Source organism: Prenolepis imparis, unplaced genomic scaffold (assembly GCF_030444845.1).
Source record: "Prenolepis imparis isolate NDT839.2.m4 unplaced genomic scaffold, iyPreImpa1.0 SCAF_4, whole genome shotgun sequence".
Classification (NCBI taxonomy): domain Eukaryota; kingdom Metazoa; phylum Arthropoda; class Insecta; order Hymenoptera; family Formicidae; genus Prenolepis; species Prenolepis imparis.
This window is the reverse complement of record NW_028141162.1, coordinates 8054997-8080132: the sequence shown is the minus strand read 5'-3', so window position 1 is coordinate 8080132 and position 25136 is coordinate 8054997. Positions and strand designations below refer to the sequence as shown.

General features: G+C 39.2%; 2 protein-coding genes across 9 annotated transcripts in view; one reads left to right on the top strand and one right to left on the bottom strand.

Moving 5' to 3' along the window:
• Ten-a (Teneurin-a transmembrane protein) overlaps positions 1-25136 on the top strand; it is a 466667-nt gene that overhangs the window by 421073 nt on the left and 20458 nt on the right. For all 8 annotated transcript variants that reach the window (XM_083036192.1, XM_083036190.1, XM_083036191.1 and 5 more), the window contains 8 exons: positions 8117-8394; positions 14653-14772; positions 17442-18100; positions 18194-18407; positions 20105-20369; positions 21483-21613; positions 21809-21955; positions 22305-22512. In XM_083036192.1, coding sequence (XP_082892318.1) covers positions 8117-8394; positions 14653-14772; positions 17442-18100; positions 18194-18407; positions 20105-20369; positions 21483-21613; positions 21809-21955; positions 22305-22512 — 2022 coding nt within the window. The remainder of the gene's footprint in view (positions 1-8116; positions 8395-14652; positions 14773-17441; positions 18101-18193; positions 18408-20104; positions 20370-21482; positions 21614-21808; positions 21956-22304; positions 22513-25136) is intronic.
• LOC145935112 (uncharacterized) overlaps positions 1-25136 on the bottom strand; it is a 133762-nt gene that overhangs the window by 100170 nt on the left and 8456 nt on the right. The window contains exons 3-4 of the mRNA XM_083036199.1: positions 15968-16149; positions 15829-15872 (exon numbers count right to left, since the gene is read on the bottom strand). Of these exons, the coding sequence (XP_082892325.1) occupies positions 15829-15872; positions 15968-16051 (128 nt within the window). The 5' untranslated portion in view covers positions 16052-16149. The remainder of the gene's footprint in view (positions 1-15828; positions 15873-15967; positions 16150-25136) is intronic.

Sequence of the window (25136 nt, the reverse complement as noted above, 5' to 3'; positions counted from 1 at the left end):
GATATAAAAATATGCCTCGCCTTTGAGACAGGATTTCGTTGGTCTTCTCTTTGCGATTTGACACCAAAGTAGAAACCGTATCGTAACACGAGATTTTTCACGATACTATCCTCTTCTGCGCGTATAGTTATTACTATTTTGTCTAAAGCAGTCGATTTTACGATACGTGGAAACGTGAAACTAAAACTAATAACTCGCGAGATAGAATCCCGAATGTTATTTTGATTTTTATTAGAAGATCTTTGGAGACGTTTGACACAAAGAGGTTTACGGAGAAATCGTTGAACTATTGACACGGAAATTCGAAGATAAAGAGAAGTTCGGCGGGGGTGGGAGGGAGACGAGGGAGAAAGAGAAAAAGGAAGAGGGAAAAGAGAGATGACATCTCTTATCGAGGCATGGGCCCCAGAATGGCTCGAGAAAGATTGGATTTTCGCTTCGAATCGTCTGCGAGAGAGGCCGAGAGATTCCTCTCACGTCTTGCGCGATTCTATCTTGCCGAAGACCAGGCACGGATGCGATGCCCAGCGAGATTCGCAGTCCCGCGGTCGCAGTCGCAGTCGCAGGAAGCCGGTCGGGAAGTGATTTCAAAGCTAATGCACATCGTCGCATAAATATATAACGTGAGGAAAACATAGACTCGCCCCCTCGCCCAAGTCGATACCGTTGACACAATAGGGCACGGGGGTACCTTTATCGCGGAATTATGCGGCATGACGAATCGCCGAAATTCGGACCTCGTCCGCGATAAAGTGGGTCGTGTGTCCGACTATGTCCGAGGAAAATGTCCGACTATCGCGAAAGTGGGAATCGATAGCAGTGCCCCAACTAGGAAATGAAACGCGGAGAGAGAACGAAAAAGAATAATAAGAGAATAAAAGAAATACCTTAAAATTGTATTTAATATATTGTTTATGCAAATTTCTCTTCCCTACGCGCTATATGGGGAAAGAGAAAAATAATTCTGAGAAAATGATGTATCTCGCAGGAAAAATATAACCCGAGAAAAACATACTTGTTCTCTTGAACAAACCGACAGCGCATGGTCGATGATATTCGCGGCAGGGGAATCTTTATCGTAGAATTATGCAGCGCGACGAGTCGTCGACCTCGGATTTCGTCTACGATAAAATAGAACGTGTTCAAAGAAAAATTCGAAAAACGGTACGATCGAGATAAAAATTCAGATTTTCACATTGAGAGTTATAAACAGAGAGATAGGCAAATTAATCATGATTATACATTTTAATTTAAATTCTAATTTACATATTCTTGTGTGTGCAGAGTAGTATATAACGTTTTGTTGTAATCTCTTATTTATACACGTCAGCAATATATAGTGTGTGTGTGAAATACAAACGCTTGGACAGTATAGAGATGCACGTACGCCCTGTAGTGACGATAATTTATGAACTCCATCTTTGCACCGCTAATCGCAGCTCGTTAAACGGATTTAACAACCACGTCCTTTCCGCACGTAAGATCGTATCGCGCCATGTGTTTAATTGCTCCAAGCTCGAGCGTACCGAATTATTTTCCTTTCGTTTGCAAAAGCGCGAAACGCAATAATAAATTGCAGTACTGATAAGAAATTTGAGACGTAAAACTGATTTTAAAAACTCTATTGTACATATACGAAAATATTATATCAGAAATAAAAAATGAGAAAAATTTCTCACATCAGGATCTCTTCTATTATTTATAATAATATAGTGTAATAAAAATAATGTACATGTGTGTTTGGCTTTAAAACTTTAAGACATTTTAAGGAGTAATCTTTCTTTTCACATTTCGAGACGCCAAACGAGTGTGCACGTAACTCGTACAGCCGCAAGATTTTTACAAGCAATAAAACGATCAGAGGAGAAAAGCGGCTCGCGCTCGAGGCGGAAACGTGTTACCGTAGAGCTCGTGGATCTTTTCTTATCGAGATATCGCAGCAGACTCCGATTTCTGCGTGCACTTTCGTTCTTTCTCGCGCGCGCAGCTGGTGTCCTTTTAACGCGACGCCGCGCCGGATGGCAATAAACCACGGAAACTGGTTGGTGGTATACGGCCGGCGAAGAAGAGAAGGCATAGGATTTACGCGGGATTGTATTACCGGGCGGGGTGTTAGCCAGCTGCCCGGTGTCGCGTTTTATAACGTTACGACTGACATTAGCCCCCGCGGTGCGTCCCCCGCGTTTATCCGCGCTGCCCTCTCATACGGGATTGCAACCGGCGCGAGCCCCATGCTTATTTAGAACTGTGCGGTCAGCACACGACCATTAACACTGCTATTCTTATCGAACATTCGCACGGCATCCCGATTCGTGGGACCGACGACTGTCGTCGCCCGATAATAATCCCGGGTTGGTTCATGGCTGGACGCGCATTAGATCGTAATTCCTTTACAAATTGCTAGATTTGCGGAAAAGTTTGTTTTTTAATTCCATCATCGCGAATTATCCCCGCTTTATTCCCATTAGCGAAAGAGCATATTTGATGTTTTAATGATTACAGGCAATTTAATATAAATGATATTATACATACATACGCGCGTATACGCGTAGATAGATGTATAACCATATCAGTTTCACCGTATGGGAAACATTCACGGAGATTTCATTTCACGATATTACTCAGGCTTACGTAGCTTTATGCGAAATATGAGAAAATCCTCAAAAATGATATTGCGACATAAATTTCGCTCGGAGCAATCTGATAACTTCTTGCGGAGGTATTACTTGGGCTTGCAGCTAGTTTGTACATGATGTATAAAAATATGCGAGGATCTACTTTGTTGGAAGATTTTGAGAATGTAAACTTATGAAGCAACTTGTGCTTAAGTTTACAACCTTTTTCTCATTAATTTTATCTCATTTATCATCGATTTTACTTTATGCGTATATATAGAAAAGTGTTAAGTCAGGAGTGTTTGTCAAAAAAAATATTCACAATGCAGCATCCTCAATTATTTTTCATTGAGAAAAATGTGCTGTTTGTTTTTTTTCTTTAACCTTTTATTTCCTCTGTATGATAAAATTAAAATTATATATAATATCTAGACAAAGCATATACGCGAATGCGAACTTTAGCTAAACATAATAGACATAAAGCTTCGCGTAGTTTACGAGATGCCTTGCAGCCTTAAAATTGTAATACTGCGAAGTCTTCGCGGCACAGAGAAAGAGAGAGCAAGAGAGAGACGCACGTCTCTTTGAATATTCAGTGGTATCGCACCTATTATTATGTGCCGGGGAACGCATACAAGAGCTGCATCGCTGCAGCCTCCTACGTTTAGGAGTCAGACGCGAAGCGATGCTCTTTCTCTCTCTCTCTCTCTCAACGCGGTAATCGAGCGATTAAAATTATAATCCCGGCGTAATCACGCCGTTCTATTATGGCGCGTAGCGCACCGCGCGAGTCTAATTAATATTAAAAGACCGAAATTAATAATTAGAAGCGTCGCGCTAACGGCGAGAAAGCAGGCTGTCGGAAGGCGCGGCTACGCTCTGACATGCCCTCGCGAAACAATGGCTGGGAGAGCAGCAGACTTCATTATCCGTCTGGTGCAGTGTTAGAAACGATCGTAATTTTTCACCTGAGAGTGAGATTCAATTTCAGCTGCGGCGCGTCGCGTTACATGTATGTCTCTCTGTCACCTTATCTTTTCTTTTGAAACGCACGTTTGGGGCGGACTCGAGAACGCAGATCGGGGTATCAGATTTTTATTAGGATTCTTTTTACGTGTTTACTTCGTATGGTGGGGGGCTCTACCGTAGTGTTCCACGACAATCGTTTTACCTGAAGACGCCTTCGTCTGCTACGCGACGCGATCTCCTCGAGAGAGAGATCGCAGATAAGCGCCGCTCGTGACAAACGATCGAGTATCAGCGGCCTCCGAGATTTTTCACGCCCTCCCTTCCTCGGAAGGGCCTATTATATGTTTTTCTAGTGGCCGGAAACTACCGGAGTAACGTTACTACAGAATAGATATCTCACTTTAGATGTTAGATACGCTAGTTTAATTTCGGACAAGAGGATATACGAGAAACAGAGAATGATGGACGTAAAAGATTTTCATATATAATGAATATATTATTATTATATTATTAGATGGAGAGAAATTTCTCTTTATGGACGTAACGTTGAAAATGCAGAGATAGATATCTCATTTATTATTGTTCCATTATTGAATTTTGAAAAAAAATTCCATAATTCAAAAGATAAAAGATTTCAACAGAATTAAAAAAAAAAAAAACAATTACAAGAGAGAGACAATTATAAGGGCACTTTTTTATTGGATTTAATAATAGAACAAATGACTTTAATATATATATATTCTCTACTTTTCTCGGAGATCGTCCTTGATCCTTAATGAAGGACTCACGACACGCGGAAGACCTTCGCAATGGCGTAGAAACTGTGTATGGCACTCGCCGCTCACAATCATTTCTATGATGAAACATGCGTTACATCATAATTGGATCACACGCTCGAGCTTATCTTCAGCTCGCGCAGCTGAAACAGTCCAATCTTCCACTCAGACGACACTCAACTCAATATGTGGCAGCAACGCCGCTCGCAATTACCTCTTTAACTTCCAATATATCAGACAGCCGTCCAATTGGTTTAATCGGTGAAGGTGTTTTGTACACGTTCATACAATCCACATCTACCATCATCGTTGCGTCGCTTAGTTGGAGAAGCTACCTGCTTAAAGTGACGGTGGGTCCTTTCGTGACTGGACTACGACTTAACTTAGATCAGGAGCATCTTAACTTCGCAGCAACGAGAACTGTCTAATCTGTTCAGGTTGCTGACGATCAAACTCGTACTCGGTATCCCTCGACCCACTTTTACATTGGTTAAAGGAGCATCCGTGCACGTTTTCGAACTTCCTTCCCAAAAGTCGTACCGCGGCAACTTTTCGCTTTAGCTTTACGCTTATCCCTGAGTTGGATTAAGCTGTCACAAGAAAAATCAGCGAACCGTTCAAATCAACGGGAACGACGTTTGAAATTTGTAATATGCAGTTCCTGAGTAATCCAGCAATCTCGATGAAATTTGATAAATTTATACGATAAACTGAAAATTGGATTGGAAAAATATATTAACTCCATCGGAATATCATGTATCGCGATGCTTTTTTATAATTGGAAATGCCCCGACAGAGTTTTATCAATATTATTCGAATATGATACAGAGCTAAAATAATTCTGTAATTTTACAAAAGCGTTGGCTTGTATATTTGTCTCACGTCTATATACTGCGCTATTAACGATAATTAGCGAAGAAAGAGCCATGCATCGTGACCGACGCGTTAGAGAACGGACCGACCGGTAACTTAATCCATCGTATCGATTAGGAAATATAACCCAATTTCAGCTAACCGATTTACTCGCACAAATGGATTAACCCGGCTTGGAGAGGGGTCACGGCGTGAACACGCCGAATTGCTTACTCCGTTCTTCCGTAGTGCAACCCCGGCTTTACTGTCCTTTTTCGCCGTTTATCTTATTTTCAGCCACTCCCCTTGCTTCATTTGTCTGTTACGTGCAATCAAGAATCCGGTTGTCCCAGCCGGAGCATCGTACATCTGTCCAAAGGCTCTCAGGAGAAAAAGAGAGATGCAGAAAGTTAAATTTATTTATTTCTCAAGAAAAACTTCCAAAGCTTTAATTTGGATAGTCAAATCAGATACGGAAATAATCGCGAAGCATCATAAATGAATCGAATTAATTAATGTTTAGGCGAAAAGAAATAACGCCAGCAAACTAATTTCATTCCTTAATTAGTAATAGTGTCATATATGAGTTTTGAATTATCAATAATATAGAAATATTACATAACAAACAAAGCCATTTTACATGTGCAAACATTAATTTTCCTGTTATTAAATTTTTGAAAAATTAATTTTTATAATGTTTGATAAAGTAGATAAAAAAAGCTACAGGAAATCTGAAATATTCTCTGTGCATTATATAGAGAGAGAATTAAATTCTATAGATATATTCTATATATTTTTAAAATCATATTCTTTCATCGACAATTGAATTATTTTCGGAGAGTGCACATCCACTGATCTTTTACCAAATAATTCAAAGCTCAAATAAGACTAATATCTTTGGCTATTTTCCAGCTTTGAAAAAAAACTTCCATTATTTCGCCATTAAGCTTTTTCCTCCATAATTTTTGTCAAATTTCGAGCATGCTGAATATTTTTAGTGAATTAATTTTATGCCGCAGGCTCTATTCCTAAATTAATGATCCTAAGGAAACAGTAATATTTATTGCGCGGGATTTCTTCTCTCGCATTTCTTCTATTTTTTTCTGTGCCGCCGCGTAAGAACGGCGGGACTCCTGCCAGTGATATTTTTTCATGTCGTGTCTGATTGCTTCCTGCTCCGGAAAATATGAGTAGACGTTTATAGGATCGCGAAACGCGTCGGGATCTAAGCGCGATTATTTATGGTATTTGTCGTGGATTTGTTAAGCAACTTATAAATTGTGCGAGGCACACGACACATCTTAATAATTTCTTCAAGGGGAGAGAAAACGCTCGTCTCTCAGAACTTTGAAAGATATCTGTCTTAGTTTATATTTAAAATCTTTGTTCGTAAAATTCATTATTTTTAAAAAACGTGACTGTGAAACTTTCCTGAGTTTGTTTGATAAAAAATTATAAATTTAGATTATAAGAGCGTGAACATTTTTAAATCGCTATTTTTTAAATTATTAATGTTTTTATAATTGTACAGCAAGAAAAAGTTGTTAAACAATTTAATCTTGATTTTGCTGGATAAGTAAAGAGAGAAAAGAAGAGAGGTTATTTAATAAACATAATTAAAAGAAAGAAAATCGCTTTCCGAGATCAATATACATATCATATGTATTATATCCCGGAAATTTTCTTTAAGTCATTTTAAATTACTTCGTCTATATACCCTGAAAGTGAAACGTTATCTTCAAGCAATAAGTTTGAGATTAAGTCCAGTGCTCTGACTGCTTCCTCGTCGAACCCATGTAAAATCAATTCGAAAAAGATTTCGTAAGTATTCGATTTAACCAGCCGAGCTCGTATTCAGAGGCTTTATCCCACGTGAATTTTTAAGCGGAAAATCCAATATTGGCGTCGCGGCGCATTGTTAAGTTCCCGCTTGTTTCCTTTTTTTTGGGGGGGGGGGGTTGCTTTAGTCCTCCCTCTCTTCGCCTTTCCCTCTATATATCTCTCTCGTCCCTACCAAACGTACTGTCAATCGAGTTATTCTTGCGGGATTTCAGGCCACGGCAGAGCGAGTCATACATTATGGCGTGCGCATAATGCTATTCATGAGTTCGCATGATTATCGGAAAACTATATTTATCCTAGGCACCATATTAAATCCCTGTTTCGACGTTGGCCCTTCATCCGGCCGGCTTCGACCGCGCTTATCCCCGTTCTCTCGATGGGGGGGACGAAGATAAATATCGTCGATGATGAAAATAAAATCCTTGACACGGGTCCGACGGCTAAGGGCCTTAACCTTGTCATCCACGCGAACGTCATTTTCCGAAAGCCCGCGGGTCTCGTGCAACGATACGCATACACAGGGCCAAACATGTCGAGCTTAATGGCAGCATCTGCATCTTTTATAAGCTCCGGGAATGCGTTATCTGCATCCCCGGACGCACATCGCCGACGTCTGCCGCCTCCGCAGGCACACGTGCACCAAAATAGATACCGGGTCGTCGATTTATCGACGGTAGGGATCGCCCTTGGAGCGACGTTCCGGATCAAGCGATCGGTTGGAGTATGTGCAGTCAACCCTCCCATTTATTACCCGAAACATTGATACGTATCGGCATGAATTTAACTAATAATCAGCGGTAAGCGAGATACGCGGGAGATACTAATCGACGTCGACTGTGTTCCGATTTGCGATCGCTTGCAATTTCGCGAACAATTTGTCATCTTTACTTAATAATTCGATTCGTAGTTATTAATGCGCCTATCGAATCATCGACGGGGGAGAGTCGCGAGCAATTTAATTTAAACGTACATACGTAGATGCGACGTTAATTGTGCCTGACATAACTTTCACGTTACATCTCAGACTATTTTAATAACATCGATTATTGCTTATTGTTTCAGGCTTCCGCCACCGCAACAGCAAGTGACAGTGGGTTCTCTGGGCGGCGGTTTAGGTGGTGCCGGAAATGGCGGTACCGCTACGGTAGGCGCGCAAGGCCAAGCTATGGTGATGCCGGGTTTTCCACTTCGCGCCGCAGCAGTGCCGCACTACTCTCCTTATTCGCCGTCGCGCTTTCACATCGATAAACGTTGTCAGCATAGATGCTCTTGGAAATGCTTCTCGATCGCCCTAATCCTCTTGGCCGTGGCGCTTACGGCGATGCTCGCATACTTCGCTGGTAAGTAATTATAATATTAAAATTCTACTGAAATAGTTCATCCCGCGAAGTTTAATTCGATCGACGTAACACTTCGCTACATTCTGTATTTACGACAGTTAATTTGGAAGTATTTGTGATTAGATTAACGGTCAGGTTAAACTGTCTAAAGATATAGTCAAATTTGTATTTGTAATATACGACAGCGAGGGGCCATTTAATACAACGATTTCATAAATAATATTTACTCCGGCATAAATTTGAGTGAGCCGTTTTTATTAGTCCCAAAGCGTACGTCCGAGTCGTAACTCGCCGCTGGCGGGTGGTCCACACAATTCTATTGCCGGCTGACCCGAAATTCACGGTACAATAATTCATTATTAACTTGCAAATCTGGTTACAACTAACCCAACCCACCTAATGCTAAAATCCATCGGAACGTCGGCATTACTGCACCATGCTAATTCCTATATATGCAGTGGGGGATTATACATATACATATGACTGACACTATAACATTCCGCGTAAAGGCATGACGAATTTTACGTAATCATGTAAATCATGACTAAATGAGACTTGCAAATATCAGAGTGCGCGTGTAATTTATATTTTTGCTCGATTTATAAACAAACAATATAAGAATAAGGCAACGGGAAATTATTTATAAAAGCAGCAACATACTAAAATAAATTTTTTTTACTCAAATAATTTAGGCAATTTAGGCAATGTGTTTAAAATTTAATGAATAAAAACGGCTAAATATATAAACAAAGCATGAAATTAATAAAAAAAAGAAAGAGCACAAAAGACTCAATTAAATTCGAGAGAGAGAGAGAGAGAGAGAGAGTAAACTATCCGAAATATTTTACATCGTAACTGTGCTGTATGCGCCCGCAAAACGCATTGTGTACCTACGATACATTGACATTTTTCTTGCAACGACGGTGCACGTAACATTGCCGCAACAGCATTATTTTACGGTTGACGTTTACGGTGTTTCTTTGCGATAGAAGCAGCTTCGGGTTATAAAACACGCAAGTCCATTTTATTTTGCGCTACGTTGAAACGTTTGTTAAAAAGGGATATTGTTGGACCGTTATAAACTTCCAAAATGCTGTACCAAAGGCATTATTTCCACGATGTTTCAGTTATAAATATGTCAAAGAAGAAATATGTTTTTTTTACATAATGAAGAAATATGGTAATAAAAGTAACATTTTATGTATAACATATATTTTACTTCTGCTCTTTTAGTAAAATCAATTTGCTTTTAATTTTAAATTTCTAAAAACTTCCTCTACTGAATTATTATTATTATATTTGCAGAATAGAATTTATTTTCGAATAAAATAATGTAGACGTGGTAGTACGCGGCCTTTGAAAAACCTAATGCACTAATTATTATCATTACATTCCTAGAACAGAATTCTCGCATTTTGCGTAATAAGAAATTAAATGAAATAACGTAAGCGAAACTATATGTCGCCTTTGAGAAAATTAAATACTATTCAACAGCGGAAGTCCGGATCTTCTGTGAGGAGCTACAAGCGTAACATTGCCAACGTAATGGTTCATTTAACACGGAGTGGTGGGCTCCGTCCGGTTAGGGAGAGGCAAAAATATTACCAGTCGATAGTGAGAAAGGAAGCGTTTCGATAGCATGGGGTTACATTTTACCCGTAATACTCATAGTTCAGAAACTACAAACTGTAGCGCGTCGGAGGGGCGGAAGGAGGAAGTGAACACATTCGTATATATGAATCAATAGAGCATGCCTTTATATCTTCTAATAATGTATCTAGCAGCGGGTCCGCACAAAAAGACATAAAAATATATTTTATATCTCAGATAAAACAATACAATACTAAAAGTGTATCTTTATCATTTTCAAGTATCACCAATTTCAAAATTTTCAAGCTTAACTATATACTCGCTAAGAAAACAAAACAACAAGTTATCGGAGACTATAAATATGTATCTTTGCTAAATGAATCGGGCATTTCGCGGGGCAATGGCCTACTCGACGCACAAATCGATAGCTGTGCAACTAACAGCGCACTACCTCGGTACACCCGATGGCTAATATTGACAAATTTTGTTACGTAAATAATTTACCACGTAATCTCACAATGTATACAAACATGAAATCTTACTGAAACTAAACACGACAACAGCATTCTTGCCGTCTATTGTAGTTGGCTCTATTAACGAGCTCGCGACAAGACAAATCGTTCTCGTTGATCCACGTCGTTAAGCTCCAACGTTAAAAGAATACCATCCCGGTATCCACGTTAGATTATCATTGCTGCAAAAAGAACTCGGAAAATGACTTCGCCAGGTCTGTTATGCTAATGTAAGAGCCAACGAAGTGCGAGGCTAAAGATACGCGCCAACGGGGTTGAAAATCGCTGCATCTTCATGGCGCCGGGTCCGATTAGGGAAATTAATGCCTGCCTGTTATCAGCGCGCTACAGAGAGGAACCTATTTCCTTCTCTCTCGCCGCCATACGAATTCGCGTTTTTCCATTTCGCGAGAAATCCGAAAATCCAAACGACGGTCAAGGTCCGTCTCGCAGACGTATTAGACTTTATCATCCGAGGTCACAAGGACTAAGAAGATTTACCGGGAGAAGGGAAGAATACGAGGATAGCCGGGTCCGCATTGTATCCCGCGATTCTATATAACATTCCCCGTCCGTCTCCCCCTACGTCCTTTTACGAAACTATCCTCCCTCTCTCCTTCTTCCTCTCTTTCCCGGACTTCGTTCATATTCTTCTTCTTTCTCCTGCTCTGCGTATCGCGAAAGGAGAAATGGAAAGAAGGAAGATTGCAAAGTCGGTTCTCGGTCTCGAGGAGACTGCTCGCCAGCTGTTATTTCTGCATTCCAGTAAATCGAGTCTGGAATCCAATCTGCCTGTTTGCTACTGCATCCAAACTACCCCAACAGCGCCAACCTCGCGTTGTCCCCCACCATCCTCCGCGTCTCTTTGGTACGATCGCGTACATACATGCAAACACGCGTACACGCGCGCGAGAACATAAACACGGTAAGATACGCGAACCCTTTTTTTTCATCTCGTTTCAGAATGCATGGATTTTATATGCACGCGAATTGCTTTGCTTTTCGATGCGTATACTTGCTCGTTTGTGACCCTTACGGCTAAAATCGACAAGCCACTTATGTGTGTGTATGTGAGTGAGATGTAGAGAGATTCCTTCCATGATTCATTTCATTTACAACTGTGACTAATAAGTGACTAATAAAATCGCTCTCGCGGAAATTGTTTTCAACGGACTCGAATCGAATCTAAAAGAAAAATTAGAGAACAATTTGGTATAGAATTGTTTCTCGTTTCTTGATGATGAGCATTTGAGAGCGTCATTTTTGAGACTTGATTCGCTAAAATTCTTTAATTGTAATTAACAAGTATCGAGATACAAACATACACAATATTAAAACAGTTTTTCTGAGTTTAATTGAATGTCTGTTACTAAAAAGATAATAGTTTGAGTCATTCGCTTGTTTTCTCTGTCGTGAGAAAACATATTACATTATTACTACACCATTAGTAGTTAACTCGTCAATAATAGCGACACTGCGTAGGCGGCTCGATAACGCTGTCGTGTCTGGACTCATGCTTCGGCGGATCGGAACGAAAGGGTAGACGGATCGATTGTAAACATTTCATTATAACGTACGCGAGCGGAAGTGGGCGATGGAACGGACCGACCGGGGGTAGCGGCGGGATAATCCTACGATAATCCGGGAATCATTCTCGGGAATGAATCGCTCTATCGATCCGGGAGTATATAATTGAAAAAGTTGTTCCTTTGCGCGCCCTATGAACGTGCCCGCTGTCCTTCACAATCGCGCTCGTTCTTTTTATCCCCGCAAAGGGGTAGGCAGCGGTGCAACGACCCTTCCACAACTTGCCATTTTAAATTTCCGGTAGCTCATCACCAAAACTTGACGGTCTCCCGATCCAGAGTATATATTGAATTCTGAAATAATCTCGTTTCGCGGTGTTGTCTTTGTAGGAAAATGCACAGGGTGTTTCGAAAATTCCAATTGACGTTAGGATAGATTACTTAGAGATACCAAATGCAAATTTATTTTGAAAATTTGCTATCTAACTCCCTAAATTTCCACAACATCAAATATTTTAGAATTTTCCTATAACAATGCCTATAACAATATTAAAGTATTAAAAAATATCAAACATTTTATTTTATTCTCGAGTAGTTGGTCAAGAAATTGAAAATACATGGTTATATATTAAAGTTTGATTTGACAAAATAAATCAATTACTTTTTACAGAAAAATTTTATAAATTACTTTTTCTTAATTTAATATTAAATATTTGATGTTCGAAAGCTAGGACACGATTTTTCAGATACCGGGTATATATATGTATGTTTGATACGTGGAAAGTTGGATTGCTGAGCTACGATAATATGAAGCGAGAACGAAAACGATGCAACGCTGACTGGGACGTATACGCGAAATAAGGTCATTCACAGTTCACTGCAACTCAATTTCAGTGATAGTTACATGGCGGCTAGGCAACGTCGATCCCGAAGGAATAGTCGCTCTTTTCCGGTCATTTCGCCTATCTCCGGGCTGACGTGCGCATGTGTACGTGTACACGCTCTCTGGTATCGGTTTGTGTGAGAAACGCAAATGTATATGAAAACTTTTACGTATGTATGTGTTTATTTCCTCATGTATCGCGCAGCTTCCTATACTTCGAAGAAACTTGTCAAGGACTATTGCCTGTATAGTAAACTTTTCTATGATGAAAAACAAAGTTTGACATTATTGCGAAAACTTCGGCAGATTAAATGTAAAAAAATGCTTATATATTAAAATAGAATTTATATTAAATTTAAACTAACTGCCTACTACGATTTGTTTTATAAAAGCTCAATAATTGCTCTGATACGTCATTTATGACATCGATTTTATATATATTCGACGCGATATTTTCCTACGCGCGCGTATTTGTGTAGCGAAGCTGTAGAGAAATAATAACGATACATCACAATAGCGATTCCATTAGAAATAGCGCATGAGCGTGCGCGATAATGAGTGCTATTATCGCGACAGAAAGCTTATACAATCCGCGATACAATAAATCGCGGTAGGCGAAAACGCGTCCATTAAATATCAAGCGTCGAGTGTATCGGCGAATCGCTATTTGTCAAATCAGCCGCGCGGCAATAACACGCGAATTCAATTATGCGTTATCGCTGTTTTGTTGCGTTGATAAGCCAAGAGGTCGTTAGTTGCGAGGTTGCGTTGCGTTGCGCGCGGGGTCCTGCCCCTTTTTAAAAACTCTCGTTAAACCGCGTAATTAATTCGTGACGCTCGCGGCGCACGAGACAGATAATTAATTAAACCGCAATATCCCGCCACGGATAAGGGTTTTATTGCCGAATTTATCATGGCGTTTATAAATTCAACGAACTTGCACTTATCGCTTAGAAAACATTAATATAAATGGTCCCAAACTTGAGATAAAATTACAGAGATAACTTGAGTTATAGAATATCAACATAAAATTGAATTTCGGATTGTATCGGTTGATACTAAATGCGCCCTTGGCATCCATTAAAATTATCATGATTACTTTGAACATAATAAAGAATTGAACACATCGACACTACTTTGTTGAAGTTTATAAAAAAATGGACAATAAAACATTACACTTCTGTCTAAAATTCTTAATAAGGTAATATCGTGTATGTGATACAACTGTGACTTAAACCATAAGATGGTACCTCGAAGACTTCGAACTTTATTACGCGGATACTTTGCTTTAAAAGTTACTCGAGCAAAAAAATCGACTTGTCATGGAAAATCTAGTGCACCATCGTAATTCGAAAGCGATTGTTCGAATTTATGAACCCATTAGGCTGCTCCCAGACGTTCCACTAAAGCCGTTCCTGATTCCTGACGCTATAAAAGCGTCGCACGGCAATGGTATTTTACTCGGAATACACGTCGTATATTACAAATATAACACTTATATTACTACGCGCAATTGTATGTAAGATCTGCATACATGGTTTTTTTTCTATACAACATTCAATAACTTCTTGAATATTAATAGTAATAGTAACTCATGATGATAACAATAATAATTATAATTATAAATATTTTGTAATATGTTATAATTATAAATATTGAATTATAAATGTAGAAAAGAGTTTATATATTGCATCAAACCGCAAGCATAAACTCTCGTCTTAGGATAGATGCTCTGTTTATTTTCCAGCAGTGAGTTCTATGCGCCCGATAGACAGTACTAACTGCATTCTGGTTCAAGATATCAAGGCTGTCACTCACGAAAACGCACACATTCACGATTCGATATCCACGCAGATACCCACAGAAGGTAAATATCGAACGGTATTAATTTGCATCTACTCTGCATGATGTAAATACACTCACGTACAGCGTCACACGGTAATTGCTTTTGGGAAGCGCGAGTGGATGAACGTTCCATCGATATAATATCCTTAGTGAAGACTATATCGTCGCGCATCCAAATGTCATTCGCTATAAAGATTTCACACTACGAGCCGTACCAATTTAGAAGGATAATTGAGCAATTGAGTTATACAAGTAACGCGCTTGATATGAAGCTAAATTGATGGATTTGGAACAAAGCAACACGTGACATCACAAAAAAATAACGCGAACGCTTTTCTACATTTAAGTGTGTTTAAATTATTTCGATAAAAAATATTTTCCTAAGAGGCTAATGCATTAAGAAATAAATCCTTTTCTAAAAAAGATATGTAAAATCGATACTCGCATTTATCGAAATTTATTATTGTCGCTTTTCCGCGATGCTCATTGGCTGTCAAGATTCGCGTTGTGTGTCATATATTCGTAGCATCGAGAGGCTGTCATTGCGAGGGTTAGTAGTTTAACAGTTTGTTCAAAATAAAATAAAATAATATGTTTTAAATAATATGTTATAATACTTTATCCGCGATTAATACTTTTTGATAGAAATCAGCTGATAACTGTCAAAAATATTAATCGAGTTTAAAGTATTACAATATATTATTTAAAATTAATATCATTATTTTATTTTATTTTATTTTATTTTGAACAAACTGTTAAACTATTAATCCTCGCGATGACAGCCTCTCGATGCTACGAATAGAATGCAAATTGAAACAGTCAATCAGTATCGCGGAAAAGATGCAACAATACTTGCGAGAATCAACTTAACATGCCTTTTTTAGAAAGGGATGTTATAATATTTAAAATTTTTGACAATTTTTACCAGCTGATTTTTGTCAAAAAATATTAATCGCGAATAAGATATTATATAACATATTATTTAAAATGTTACTATATTTTAATATTTTCAACATATTATATACATTTCTATATTACCGCTATAGAAATGTTATAAAATAAACAATTTCTCACTCACCGATACGTATAATAACGGAGTTGTAGTACACAGCACACATTGATCTGAAAACAAAATATTCAAATTATGTATATACATATATGTGTGTCGAATTTCTCATGAACAATGTAGTTTAGAAAAAAAGTTTTTATTTGCATACCTCACAGTTGTCTCGCTGTCGCCCGATGCTTCCTCGGGCCTCCTCCTCCTCTCTTGGTTGATCGTCATTGCTCCTTCGTAGCATTCACGACACTCGCGAAAACACGAATAATTACGATTGTCCGACACTTAACACGGCACTCCCGCCACGACGCGTGAATCGCACTGTGTATCGCATGCTACCTGTAACAAATAAAATACATACATATTAGAATAATCTTATTGTTTCGCATTATAACATACACAATATAAATATGTACTAAACTAGAATTAACGATAAATACATCGGATCGCAACACATTCGCGCGCGCGACAACAGATTAAGTTGGGTTATGATGGTAAGAGATTTTGCATCGAATTTTTCGCGAAATATGCGTTTCGAACAATTACGACTACATATTAACGTTGAAATTATTATATGCGATTGATAAATATTACAATACAAAGGTTAGAAATCGTTTCTAACGATTATGCTTACTAATTAATCACAGCGGGACGCAGCTCCAACTGCCTGATACTCGCGACGTTTCGGTAATGGCCGAAGCTACAAACATCGGCAACTTCACTCTAATAGCGCGCGCGATACTATATACATGACTTAATATTAATAATTAATTAAAACTCGAAGGAGATTCGTTAGAAAAGATATAGCTTTAGAAAGAAAAAATATTAATTGAGAATAAGATATTATAACATATTATTTACAACATTTTACTATTTTATAATTTTTACCATATTATTATTTTAAAATTTAATTAGCAAATTATAACATACACAATATAAATATAAATATGTAAGCTAAAATATTTAATTAGCAACTTTTCGCTTTATTAATATTTTTTGACAGAAATCAGCTGATTAAAGCGTTAATTTGCTAATTAATTTTTAAAATAATATATATAATATTTTAAATACTATGTTATAATACTTTTAAACTCGATTAATATTTTTGACAGTTATCAGCTAATTTCTGTCAAAAAATATTAATCGAAAATAAGGTATTATAACATATTATCTACAACATATTATTATTTCAATTTCTATTGCATATTTTTATTTTAAAATTTAATTAGTAAATTAACGCTTTAATCAACTGATTTCTGTAAAAAAATATGAATCGAGTTTAAATAAACTTTATATTATTTTTTTTTAAATATCATTTTTTTAATACAAAACCGAAGAATGACGCGCGCTTGGGTTATTCTAATATATGATATAAAATTCTTGTTGATTGCTTATTCGTCGAATTTAAATATTTATATAAAAATGCATAATCAGATAAACAGATCGCCGTATGGTGATATAAGTCAGAGAATGAAAAGCTTTTTTACATAAAAGTATAAAAATACTATTGCGATAAAGCAATAAGATTTTATAATTGAAATAATTTTCTAAATTCTACTCATGATTTTCGATGACTTATATCACTGTATTGTTCAACGTGTCATCACACCCCCCGCATTAATTTCTCGCAGAATCTCTACCGACGAGCACAGCGGAGCATTCCAGCGCTGCAGATAGCGCCGGCGATCAGCAGAGCGATCCGCAGATCCAGCAATCTGCGCAACAATGGCCGGCCGTGCTGGAGCTGCAGGCCTACAACGTCGCCCATTCCGCCATCATTCCGCCGTACCACTTCTGGAACACCGAGTTCCGTAACAAGCAGCCGGCATTCATCAGGCTGAATCTGACCTTGCCGTGGGGCGCAAATTTCGCCGTGTACGGCAGGCGGAACGTCGCGCCCAGCGTCACGCAATACGACTTCGTGGAGTTCGTGAAGGGTGGCAGGGTGGTTCACAGACTAAAGAGGGACGTGACTGCCGAGGCCGTCAGTTTTATGCAGTCTAGTAGCTCGCAAGATGTACACGCGGAGCATGCGGCGCAACCGGCCACGTCTTATCAACACGTGCTCATCAAGAGAACTATTGTGGAACCGCTAATGGTCAACGTCAGTCTGTTGCAATATTTCGACACCGGAGACTGGTTCCTGTCTGTCTACAACGACGAACTGCAGCCTTACAAGGTCACTTTAGTCGTAACGGAAGCGGAGGGAGTCTCTACTACCTGTCCTAATGACTGCTCCGGACGTGGATCGTGTTATCTTGGCAAGTGTGACTGTATAGACGGATATCAGGTGTGTTCTCGCGAAATGACCCGGTACTATCTAACCATATATGTATCAGTGGAATTAGATATTATAGAACGCGAAATATTGCAATTGTTCCAGGGTGCTGATTGCAGCAAAAGCGTGTGTCCGGTTTTATGTTCCTCCCATGGACAATACGGCGGTGGCATGTGCCACTGTGAAGAGGGTTGGAAAGGCGCCGAATGCGATATACCGTTAGGTGACTGTCAAGTTCCTGATTGCAATCAGCATGGCCAGTGCGTTAGAGGATCCTGCGTTTGTAATCCCGGCTGGAAGGGCGCCTTTTGCGACGAACGTAAGTTAGCAACGCAAATATAATAAAGATGCTCGATTTAATAAATGTATCTGATGAAAATTTTAACATATATCCGGATTATAAGAAATTTAAATTGCTCGCTTCACTTTTGAATTTTCTTACGCGATGGAAAAGCAGGAAAGATTAAAAAGATTTCGAGATCAGCAGATTTTATTTTATCGAGATTCGTTTGAAAATATTGTTCGAGAGCGATTTGCGAGCGATGACGTTGCACTGCAAACGCGCGCATATTTCAGCTTTAAAAACGGCTTAGCGGAAGTTGCCGGCGGGAACGTTTACCTCGAACATCTATTTCTGTCCCGGAGCGTTATTTCTTCATGTTTGTCACAACACCATTAATTTTCCCATAATTCAAGCGTACGTCCTGGTCCTCTATCCGGGGAGATTCAAGATATTAGTAATGCAGAGTCTCCGCCGGTGGAGAACACAGCCCCGGCCTGTGTACAACCTATAATTAATGCACGCGGAGTTCTCCAAATTTACATATGGGTCAAGCCATGCCAATTCAACGCGACAATTAGTTTCATATTGTTTTGCGAAAATTTGAATAATACACGATAAACGCGCGTGCGCGTGCGATACGCAGCCTGCGTTCGATACGTTATATATAATTTCGCACTCTCGGAACTTCCGAGACTGAATGACATACGATATAAATGACGAGATTATTCGCCGGGTACGAGACGCTTCGTCTCTGACATTCTCACGGTCCTCGTTAGAGATCCGCTCACTCGTCGCTTTTTCCTAAACGTAGACGAAAACGATATTAATTCCACGTCAGTGGAATATGTCAACTCCAATTGTAGGAACAATAAATTTGAAGACCGGAACGGATTTGCATCAGTCGCAACGCGATGGTGAAATGAAAACTAACAAGTAAAGCCTGCAAACTTTGTTGAATCTACTGATCAAAAAAGATGGATCTATTTTTATTAAAGCTTTATATCAAAGAACGATAGTAATTTATGTATTATATTTATATATTATAATACTTTAATTAATATAATTATTACGATGCTTAATTTTCAACATTTGAAATCGTTATAAAATCGCTTCTTCATTTATCGTTGAAAATTAATGTTCCAACATTTTGACTAAACAGAGCTCACTTTAGAGAAACATTCTGTATATACTCTTAAATACTCTTAATGGTATCATACTTCAACGCCCAATTTCCTGCGTTCCGTATAACGGCGAACGCACCTGCCAGGTTCTAATGAAAGCGAACAAATCTATGATCCCATTCGATCAACGTCGTGCATACATAATGCAAGAAGAATCCGCCAGGAATTTCTCTCATCTCTTGCATCCCGCGTATATATACATATAACGCGGCACGGACGCAAGGCCGCCGCGCAGCCGAGGACGCTCTGGAATTAAGTTTCATAATTTCCCCGGGGCAGGTGGGATCCGCGGGAATAATGCAATTGTTCCGATGCCATAATTTAAAAAGTTGGTCCATTCGTCCACGCCATGGACGCAATCAGCGGCGCCCGGGCGTGACGAGCAGGAAGAGAAGGGCTGATAACCGAGGGAGGGTGGGAGGGAAAGGGGGTCGCGCACTCTCGAACGAGAAGTTTATACTTTTACGCGAAGACTCTAAATCGCGCGCGCCGAACCGTTGAAAAACTCAATGATCTCATCGTCGCTCGATCCGCTCTTTTTCGCTCTTTCAGCCGACTGTGCTGATCCGAACTGCAGCGGTCACGGCGCCTGTGTTTCCGGCAAGTGTTACTGCAAGGCCGGCTGGCAAGGAGAACGGTGCAATCAGGTCGATCAGCAGGTATACCAGTGTCTGCCCGGCTGCTCCGATCACGGCACGTACGACCTCGAATCTGCGGCCTGCGTTTGCGAAGAGCACTGGACCGGGGTCGATTGCTCACAGCCGAGCTGCGGTCTGGACTGCGGACCTCACGGATCCTGCGAGCAGGGTCGTTGCAAGTCAGTATACACACGACACATTCACATACGTTCGTCCTTTATATATCGGCGTCCTTTATGGGTCCTCCGTGGCGCGTTGCGACCGGGATTCCGGAACTGGGTTAGCCGTGCGCGAACGGCCGAGCAGCCGCTGGCCAGAGATTGAAACGAGAAAAGTGACGCCCGGTCGTTTTTCTCGGATTAAAGGAATTCTCCACGGCGACCCCGATTCTCGTTCTCTCCCATGTGACGCCCGCACCTCGCGCGAGATCATTGTTTAATGCGGGGGGATTTGCGGAATTGTGCGGACGTGGCGGCCATTTACGCGCTCCATGCTTCATCAAGTATGATGTGTGACGAGCTTTTTGCAACTTTTACGACCGGAATAGATTATCGTGTAATGTCGCGTCGAAGACTGCGAAACGTCGTAAAGTTTCCACGACGAAAGCACGTTGAGAGCATTTAATAGTAATTCGCTCGCACGAGAGTCGAGAAAGAGGGAAGAAAGAGTAACGTTTTGTCGGGACGTTGAAATATCGTGGAATAGATGTGGGCGAAGAATGGCCTAAAAATGAGTAAATTGCTCGTCGGGATCGCGGGCACAAAAGTTGAGGCTAAAAAGGTGAAAAATTGCGAGAAAAAGGCTCTGTCTTACGAGGCGCCAACTTATCACAACTCGAAGGACCGTCCCTTCCTACTTTCCTTTGTCAGAATCAAGGACGCGGGAGAGGATCTCTCCTTTCTCATATTCTAAAGCTGACGCCTCTCGTCCACCCCTCCTGTCCCGTCGCCGAGAGTTGGCGTAAAAGAGGCTCTAAGTGCAAAAAGTTCCGCACGACGGCGGAACAACTTCGGAACTCGGTTCAAACTCGCATTTTTTATTGCAGCCCGGTATAAACGGCGAGAAATGATTTTACGTTCAACGATACTTCCATTTAACATAACAAATCCTGTTAGGAACATTTGCGTAACTTTTCAGAATAACCGGCGCGATTAACGTAATAAAACCGAATCGTTTCTCTACGCGAATAGTCCTTGTTGTTCGTCGTTCCGGCTATTAAACGAAAATGAAAGTACAATCGACATTTGTAGCCCGAGATCTGTAAGGTATAAGGCATGTACTTATACTTGCAGATGTCACGACGATTGGACCGGAACGAAATGCGATCAAAAACCGTGTGATGCACGTTGCGCCGAACATGGCCAGTGCAAAAATGGAACCTGCGTATGCAGTCAAGGATGGAACGGAAGACATTGCACACTACGTATGTAAAGTAGTAAATTATGTTCTGAACAAGTATCGGTGCTTTACTCTGTCCGAGCATATATTTTGTAATCGATGTTAAATTCTCTGATAAGAAAGTACTTTTGCGGCGCGATATTAACTTGGTTAACTCTATAATTATGCAATTGTAATTATTAAAAAAAAAAAAAAACGAAAACTATCTGTTTTTAAATAGCCGGATGTGAAAATGGATGCAGTCGCCACGGACTATGCACCCTACAGGACGGCGAATATAGTTGCGAATGCTCGACCGGATGGGCCGGTAGAGATTGTAGCATACGACTCGAATTGGAATGTAATGATTACAATGACAATGATCAAGGTAAGTCTGTAAGCTATATCAATCTTAAATTGTCGCTGATTAGCGGCATACAATTATTTATCCATGTTTAATGAATATTTCTCTTACGAAGTTTGGGAGAGAATTTACCGAAATAATATTGCTACGGTAAAATATTTGCACAACAGGCTAATATAGTGTTAAAACATAGAATAAACATTAGTATCTTACAATTATTCTTACTCTTTTGATTATCCGATATTCTTCTAATTAATTTTTGTTTCGCTTCAAAAATAAAAGTGCAAGAAATAGAATAATTTATGCAAAGAATAGAAACCATATTAAAAACGAAACGCGTTCGAGTGGATATTTAACAGATTGCCTTTCTCAGATGGCATGGTGGACTGCTCTGACAGCGAGTGCTGCACGCACGAAACTTGTACAGAACATATCATGTGTCTTGCTAGTAATAATCCTGTGGACGTTCTTCTTCGAAAACAACCGCCCAGTGTCACAGCGTCCTTCTATCAACGAGTCAAGTTCCTCGTCGAGGAGAACAGCGTGCAGAGCTACGCCCACATGGACGAGTACACGGAAAGGTAAGATCGATCATTTTCACTCGAACAAACTAAAACTCGAATTAGAATTCGCTTTAGTCTCTTACTTTCATAATATAAGTGAGAATAACGTTCGAGCGACCGAGAACTCGCCATTTTTTCAAACATTTCCAGCAGATTTTCCGGATAATTCGGATAATTTCGCGGTGTTCTTTTGCATTAACATTTTGAAGAGACGTATAAATGCGGCAACGACTCGGTCGATCGTAAACGTTGTATATATAACATTTAATGAAGATAAAATAGCATAGCTGCGTGTCATAGTTTGGCCTTTTTACGATTTTCATGCGACCGCGCATTACTTTTCTCGTTTTTATCTCGTTAGCCAGAAACAACACGCGTATCATCGTGTTTGGTTGAATACTTTCGTTCCTTTTGATACGGCACGCCGTGAATTTGCCTTCGAAATGTGTAGTGAACGTTCTAAAAAGCGTTATTATTAATGTCCAAATTGCAATTTACAGGACTGACTAATTTAATGCGCGAAAATACAATATACATATATCGCGTCACGCTGCACGCGATTATCGAGTTATGAATGTGATTATGTAACTTGCGCGTTTCAATCTGTGGTAACAGTTTACGATGGGGGGTATATATTTTCTCATATTTATTATATCTTTCTCTTACATAATCCTCTTGAATATATATGTATGTGCACAACAAACGCGCACCAATAATTTCGCGTGAACGCAACAAAGTTAATTAAAATATATTTTCAACTTTGAATACGGATATGATGTTGTTTTCAATTTTATCATATAATTTATTGTAGAGACGTAACACATAAATTTCACATTTGCCAAATATATACATTTAATAAATACTACGAATACTATTATATAAAAGCCGCGCATAATAGCAAATCTGATAATATGAAAGAATTTGCACATTACTGCTTTGTTTTAAAACGAAGTAAGAGTAAAAATAAACAAAAAAATGATTGCGTGAATATGATGCGAAAGTAGTTTATAAATTCCGTCGTTGTTTTATTTTTATTTTATTTTATAAACACGATAAAGAACATTTCGTTGATTAAACACGTCACACGTCGAAACTATTGGTTCACGATTACACGTCGCGAATATTTTCCAAATGGATATATATATATGTTGTGATTAATTATTTATTAAATTGATATTCCCCCATCGTGACCGGCCATTAAACGCTACAAAAATTTGATCGAATCGTCATGAATCCACATCCGTGACAGCTGAAATATCGAGAGAGCCCCCGGTGGGTGACACCCTACAACCCCCTAATCATCATTTTCCTAGTGTTTCACCCTTTTCCCCCCTCCGAATGCCAATTGTATCGATAATTACTTCGGAACCATTGCCAATTAAAGGTTTTTTTGCTAGTTAATTTCTCCGTACATACGATACAAAAATTTCGAATATACATATAATCTCATTATAATATTATACATTATCGAAATTAATTATTAACAAGCGTTACGTTGACGAATAAATAATTAAATAATAGTACATTTTATATATGTATATGTGCAATCGATTTATCTTTATCTTCATACATTAATGGATTTTATATATTAAAGTGGAAGAAAATATTATTTATTAATAATTACAAAAAAATACAAGAAAAATTATTAAATAGTTGGAATTCATACTAGGCATATTTCTGAATATTTTTTGATATAATAGTTGACGAATATATAACTTTATACATTAGTCAGTTGAAAGATGTATAGAAAAGATTAAGGGCACTTTGTATTCTCTCACACTTAAGATTATAATTTAAATATAAAATTTAGTTTACGTAAACTAATCATTTCTTGATCAGATACATTTTTTCAATCTTCCTTTGCTCGGCATTGGAGAAATAATTATCGATATGTGTGCGGCTCGACTGGGAGAGGCCGCAGAGGCATTTCGAAGGAATCGTGTATTTTGTCTAGTGTTTATCCTCTGTGTGTAGCCCTTTACCACCACCAGATTACCAATCACCCTACAACCGAAGACCGAAAAGAGGCTCCGTTTTGCCTACGGACTGAACGACGAAAGTCTGCATAACGAGAATATGCTAGAAACTTGCTTTTGTATTATCTTATTAATTCATTTTTCACGCGTTAATGTTACTCTAGGCACTGTTCGTTCTCGTTATAAAGTATTAACATTACTCGGCCTGCGCGCAATATAACTAACTCATATATAAGGAAGGACAGAGATACATTTTCAAAATTGCTTTCCGACACCAATAATCTGGCCATTCGTTAAGCGATTACGAGAAAGGAGTTCATAGATAAAGCGTACGAATGGTTGAGTCAGACAGGCAGAGATCAAAACTCCCTTAACGAGAATTTGCAATTATCTGTGAAAGTCTGTGCAGAGAGCTATCGATGTCAAAGAGCACAAGCGTCGTGACTCGCCCACTCGTAAAAGTATTTCTAGATATGGTAGACACAAGTTTGAAATTTCTCGTACCATCTTCTTCTTTTTGCTCCACGAAACTTTGTATACGGTGCGTATAATAAGGTCCATGTTGTCGTTGAAGAGTTCCAGAAATCGAACATTTGAAATATTGTTTTCGTTCATTGTCCGTTCGTAATGCTAGAATATTGATTACTATTCCGAATATTGCAGCCA